We start from the raw sequence: 6,690 nt of genomic DNA, 5'->3' as shown, positions 1-6,690 counted from the left end.
TCTTTGTCCAATTATCTGGGAACATTGGAGATACGGGGACTCATCCTCAGCCTCCACACTTCCTGAAAGTAGGTTACCCCTTGACCAACATCTCTCCATCACCCCCCACCACATCCCTAATAACCACCATTCTACTCTCTGCTTCATGAATTCAACTTTCTAGAGTCCATATAAGAGTAGGATCATGCAGTATTTTTCCTGCTGTGACTGGATTCTTTCACTTCACATAATGTCCTCCAGGTTCATCCATATTGTTGCAAATGACAGGATCTCCTTTTTTAAGGCTGAATGATATTCCATTATATGTATATGCCACAATTTCTTCATCTATTCATCCATTGACAGACGCTTAGGTTGTTTCCATATCTCAGCTATTGGGAATAATGCTGCAATGAACATGGGAGTGCAGATACCTCTTCGAGGTACTGGCTTCATTTCCATTGGCTATATATCCAGAAGAGTGATTGCTAGATGATACAGTGGTCCTATAATTAACATTTACTGATCAGACATCATGTGCCAAGCACAACACCAAGCATGCTGTATGTGCCAATTCAGGTAATCCTCCCAATCCTCTGAGGTAGGTGTTATTTTGATGGTCATCTCCATTTCATATGAGATAAATATAGAAGATTCAAACATTTGCCAAGTCACACAGAGAAGTGGCAGAGCCAGGCCTCAACCTTAGAGACCCTGGTTCCAGAGGCTCCTGGTTCCAGAGGCTCTGAACACAGAGCCACCCTTCCTCTAGGTGCTTTATGGAACTGTGAGCTCACTCACAGGAGCATACTGCCCAGAGCGAGACTGTGAAAAGTTAGCAAAAACGGCCAATGAGGCACGAGGCTGAGCAAGCAGAGGAGCAGAGGTAGAAAAGCTCCACCTCTTAGAGGAAATGTTACCATAGGACAGATTGCAAACCAACCACTCAAATTCTCCTTTCCTTTCCCCATCATTCACTCCACAAAATGAATGAATGACTGGATGAAGCATGAAAGACAACAATAAAAGAACTGGAAAAGTTAAAGCATTTGTAAGAGTGAAAAAAAAAGCACCAGATCAGGCAGAAATGTTATAAAACAACAACCGGTCTCTAAATGATCAGCTCTCCAAATCTCCATTGAGTAACTAGCCTGAATTTTTCCAGAGCTTGCAGAAGGGATTATAAAATCAGCTCAGATTCCTTTAGAGATCAAGGAGAATTAGAGATGCCAGAAAGCCCAAGCACATCAAATATTTGGAAATGTTTAAAAGGGGAGAGAGCTAGACTTCAGAAATTACAGCCAAGTATGTTAGAGTATGTTATATGTTAGGATATAATGCCTTGGAATGTTAAAAACTCCTAGATATAATCCACAGGGATGCTATAGACTAATAAATGTTTCATTTGTGGACATTTCGTTCATTCAAAAATTATTTCTTGGGTCCCTGCTGTATGTCTTCATGAAGCCTGTATTTTTAGTGGGGGATAGGTATAGGCAATGAATAACTGAACATACACAGGAATATAGACTAGGGTAACTATGATTACAAGCATCTGCGATGTGGGTAAGGGATGCCAGTCATAGGATGATCAGAAAGGTCCCTCCCATAAGGTAACTTTTGAGAAGAAAGTGGGACACCTGAGTGTGTATGGGAAAAGTAATTTGGGCAATGGGAAGGGCAAGCACACCAGTCCTGAGGTGGGAGTATGTGTGGTGAGTTCACAGAACATGAAAGAGGCCCATATGGCTGGTATGGAGTGAAGGAGGAAGCAAGTATCATGGACAACATCTAAGAAGGGACAGAGGACCTGATTAGGTATGTAAGGACTTTGCTTTTATGGTGAGAGAAATGAGAGGCCCCGAAAGGCTTGAACAGAGCAACGACATGATCTTAGTTATACTTTAGCAGGATCACTACTGTTGCTTTGCCGAAAATGGGGTAAGGCAGTGGGGAGTGGAAAGCAGAGTGAGCAGTTAAAACTTCTGCAATAATCCGGGCCAGATCACCCCCTACCCCCTCCCTTCATGGCAGGTGCTGGCCTTGTTCACGGTAATGCTCCTCTTGCCAGCACAGTGCTTGGCATAATGATGATGCTTGAATGAAATCTTTAGCAATGGCAGTCTTAACTCATGTGCTGATGCCAGGGGAGGAACCATGCATTCATCCACATTAAAAACAAAGTCTATGATAAAAGTCATGCCTCAGAGGTGATAGAAGAAGGCATGCAAATGGAAAGAGGCACCATTTCAAACCTTAGTTCATCAAGAAGATATGCTTTGCCTGCTGCCAGTTCCCTTCAAACCCATAAGCAAATCCCGCTCCCTTCTCCTACCGTGCAGGTCCAGATGGGCATGCAAAACCGGACTTAGAAAACTGAGACCCTGTCTTGTTTGCATCCATGATGCTGTCCAATTGTGATCTTATCTTTCTGAGTCTCAGCCTCACCCAGCTTTTCCTGCATGGGCTGCTGTTTCTGGATGCCATCCAGCTTATATACTTCCAGCGGCCCTCTGAGGAGGCTGCTGTATGGACACACCTAGGTTTATTCAAAGCTTCTGCATCACCCAAGAGAAAGAACCATCATTCCTCTGCTCTTACAATGAGCCCTAGTGTGTATCCAAGAGATATTCCAAAGCAACAATATCCCTATTGTAAGTTTGCTGTCAGAAATTTTTACGCATTCACTGTGGGATAGATCTAGAGCAAGAGCCTGATGCCTTGTGAAGGAGAGGTCCTGGCTTATAATGTACACTGACCCTTCTCTGCTGGGTGGTATGTTGAGCCTTAGATTAACCAAGTGAGAAGAGACATTATATTTTTTTTTTAAGATTTTATTTATTTATGTGACAGAGAGAGACACAGCGAGAGCAGGAGCACAAGCAGGGGGAGTGGGAGAGGAAGAAGCAGGCTTCCCGCAGAGGAGGGAGCCCGATGCGGGGCTCGATCCCAGGACCCTGGGATCATGACCTGAGCCGAAGGCAGACGCTTAACGACTGAGCCACCCAGGCGCCCCAGAAGAGACATCATATTGACCCTGACTCCTGTCATAACTGTGTCCTATGAAGTCAAGAGTGCATTTCTATTCCTTTCAGTCCTGGAGTTTGCAATGGGGATCCTGACAAATGCCTTCATTTTCTTTATGAATTTTTGGGATGTGGTGAGGAGGCAGCCACTGAGCAACTGTGATCTTATCCCTCTGAGTCTCAGCCTCACCCAGCTTTTCCTTCATGGGCTGCTGTTTCTGGATGCCATCCAGCTTATATACTTCCAGCGGATGAAGGACCCACTGAGCCTCAGCTACCAGACCATCATCATGCTCTGGATGATCACAAACCAAGATGGGCTCTGGCTCACCACCTGTCTCAGTCTTCTCTACTGCTCCAAGATTATCTGTTTCTCTCACACCATCCTGCTCTGCTTGGCAAGCTGGGTCTCCAGGAAGGTCCCCCAGATGCTCCTGGGTGCCACGATTTTCTCTTCCCTCTGCACTCTCCTCTGTTTGGGGGACTTTTTTAGTAAATCTGGCTTTGCATTCACAACTATGCTATTCATGAATAATACAGAACTCAATCTGCAAATTGCAAAACTCAATTTCTATCATTCCTTCATCTTCTGCACCCTGGAGTCCATTCCTCCTTTCTTACTTTTTCTGGTTTCTTCTGGGGTGCTGACTGTCTCTCTGAGGAGGCACACGAGGATAATGAAAGCCAAAACCAAGGACTCCCGTGACCCCAGCCTGGAGGCCCATATCAAAGTACTCAGATCTCTTGTCTCCTCTCTCTGCTTCTATGTGGTGTCATTCTGTGCTGCCCTCATTTCAGTGCCTTTCCTGATGCTGTGGCACAAGATCAGGGTAATGATCTGTGTAGGGATCCTAGCAGCTTGTCCCTCAATACATGCAGCAATCCTGATCTCAAGCAATGCCAAGCTAAAGAGAGCTGTGGAGACCATTCTACTCTGGGTTCAGAGCAGCCTAAAGATAAGGGCAGATCACAGGGAGGATCCCAGAATTCCAGATCTATGTTGAGAGCAGACACGAAATGAACTCTTCACGAATATGCCTCTGATAGTTCATAAAGCCTTCAGAAACCTATTCCAGTTTCTTCTGTAGACATAAGCGAGAGTCTCTCCACTTTATGTCAATGAACTCACCCATAGTAGAATAAAATCATTAAAGCTCTATCTGTGGCCTACGCAAGAATGACATGCATGGGTTCTTCAAGTTTGTTTTGAAAAAGAATGAAATAGGTGAGGTACTCAGTGTAAATGCTTTGTATACTATAGTTTATTCATGCTTGGTATGAAACAAACCATGAGAAATCACCTCTTATGAAATACTATCTAAACCCCAAGATAACATGATTGGCTTTTCACGTGACTGCTAAACCTGTTTCTTAAAAAAGGCGCTAGCTTAATATTAGAAAATATTCACTACTATGGCAATTACATAACCCTCTTCAAACTCCACAAATTTCATGGATATGAAAAGACAGACTTGGAAGATCAAGTGTCATCACTTCAGCTTTAAGAGGTACTAAATTAAAACTCCTACACAAACCAGAGAATAGGGGTCATTTAGTCTGAAAATATGCAAATTCAGAAATGTGCACTCAACCCGCTTTATAGTAGGGGTAAAGAGAGGCAGATATTTGCTCAGTGGGTGCCCAGGATACCAACACTGGTGTGTGCCTTCTGGCTCTGCTCTATTTGCCCCTGAACACAGTGCTTTGCCTGGTACCAAGCATTGGAACCTACCAAAATAGCCTCACTGGAAACCATGTTTGTAGAGATTTGGCATTTTCTGCCTACCAGGAAGGCTCTCCTCAAATCAAATCCTACAACACTCCGGAGAGAAAAAGATATACGAGACATATAAATCTTGACAGCCTTCAAAAGCATGGCAGGTCACGCACAGAGGCTTGTAGCTCTGGCAGCTGTGGGAACTGCTGAGCAATGGCTTCCTCCTCTCTGGCACCCAATTCCTCCTCCCAGTTGTCCAAACCAACTAACCTCTTGTCCCCTCTGCTGGGTACACAATTTGTAACTTCATCTGGTTTTCTTTCCTTGGTGGACACCGAAGTTGTCCTAGGTTTCCCTCCAAGGCAGGGGTCCCCACACTTGGCTGCACATTAAAATCACCTGGGTAGCTTTTAAAAATCTCAATGCCCAGGCCACATACCAGGCCAATTCCATCAGATCTTTAGAGGTAGAACCCAGGAATCATTTTAAAGCTCTCCGGGTGATTCCAGGGTGCAGTCAGTGTTGAGAAACTCTGTTCCAGATGCCATTTCTCTTGAGCTGGATGATGTCAGACCCTCCTGTGGAACTGTATTGTGGCCTTTAAAAAAAAAAAAAAGATCTTATTTATTCATTCATTCATTCATTCATTCATTTTTTTTTTAAAGATTTTTATTTATTTATTTGACAGAGAGAGACACAGCGAGAGAGGGAACAGAAGCAGGGGGAGTGGGAGAGGGAGAAGCAGGCTTCCTGCGGAGCAGGGAGCCGGATGCGGGGCTCGATCCCAGGACCCTAGGATCATGACCTGAGCCGAAGGCAGACACTTAACGACTGAGCCACCCAGGCGCCCCCTATTCATTCATTTTTTTATTTAAGAGAGAGAGAGCTTGCATGAGCGGAAGGAGGGGAAAAGGGGGAGGGAGTGGGACAAGTCATCTCCACACTGAACAAGGAGACCAACATGGTGGTCGATCTCATAACCCTGAGATCCTGACCTGAGCCAAAACCAAGAAGCTTAACCTATTGAGCCACCCAGGCACCCTGTATTGTGCCCTTTTAACTCCACTTTCCCCTAGAGTACTTGGGAGGAATATAAGCATAAAGAAAATAATAGAGAACATCCCTTCTTATTTTTCTTTCTTTCTTTTTGTATAAATTCTCTCTGAACCGGGCTCCATTACCTCTTACTCCTCTCCATGGCTTTGTTTTTAACATTATATTTTGATATAATTTCAAATTTATAGAAGAGTTGCAAGAATTCCATATACCCTTTACCCACATTCACTCATTATTTATGTTTTGCCCCATTTCTCTTTCCACTCCCCCACACAGATACCTCCAGTTCCAATCCAATAATACACGGTTCACTTTACTTTTCCTCTTTACACACTTGTAAATCCCTTCTCTAACCATGAGAAATGTATTCCACATATGCTTAATAATTTGCTCATTTGCTTATGCCTAGAACACAGAGAATATGGTTTTGAAATTTCTATCCTATAGAAATTTAGGCAAAGGACTAACTAGAATTCAATATTTGTTTATAGTTTTTCATGTTTAGGTAAAATTTACATACAGCAAAAAGCAAAGATGCTAAATGTACAACCGTGTACAATGTGAAGTTTGATAAATGATACATGCATGTATCCAACACCCCAAATAAGTTGTACAATATTTCATCAGCACAGAAAGATCCAGTATTCTCTTCCAGTCAATCCCCATCCACTATGGGCAACCACTGTACTAAATTTCTTCCCATAGATTAGTTTTCTCTGTTCTTGTATAAATCCTGTAATTATTCCTTTGTTTCTGCTACTTTTGCTCAACATAATGTCTTTGAGATTCATCCTTTTTTTTTATTATGTTATGTTAAACACCATACATTGCATCATTAGTTTTTGATGTAGTGTTCCATGATTCATTGTTTGCGTGTAACACCCAGTGCTCCATGCAGTATGTGCCCTCTTT

At 43.2% G+C, this 6,690-nt stretch overlaps 1 protein-coding gene across 1 annotated transcript; it reads left to right on the top strand.

Annotated features, from left to right (window-relative positions):
- The first annotated feature begins 1,915 nt into the window (after positions 1-1,915).
- Positions 1,916-4,009, top strand: TAS2R38 (taste 2 receptor member 38). The gene is made up of 2 exons (XM_021692832.1): positions 1,916-1,920; positions 2,998-4,009. Exons 1-2 carry the CDS (start codon positions 1,916-1,918, stop codon positions 4,007-4,009), a joined length of 1,017 nt encoding a protein of 338 aa, XP_021548507.1.
- The last annotated feature ends 2,681 nt before the right edge of the window (positions 4,010-6,690 follow it).

The sequence above is a fragment of the Neomonachus schauinslandi genome, chromosome 12, assembly GCF_002201575.2.
Source record: "Neomonachus schauinslandi chromosome 12, ASM220157v2, whole genome shotgun sequence".
NCBI lineage: Eukaryota > Metazoa > Chordata > Mammalia > Carnivora > Phocidae > Neomonachus > Neomonachus schauinslandi.
The sequence above is the reverse complement of the archived record's forward strand: the minus strand, read 5'-3'. Positions and strand labels throughout refer to the sequence as shown.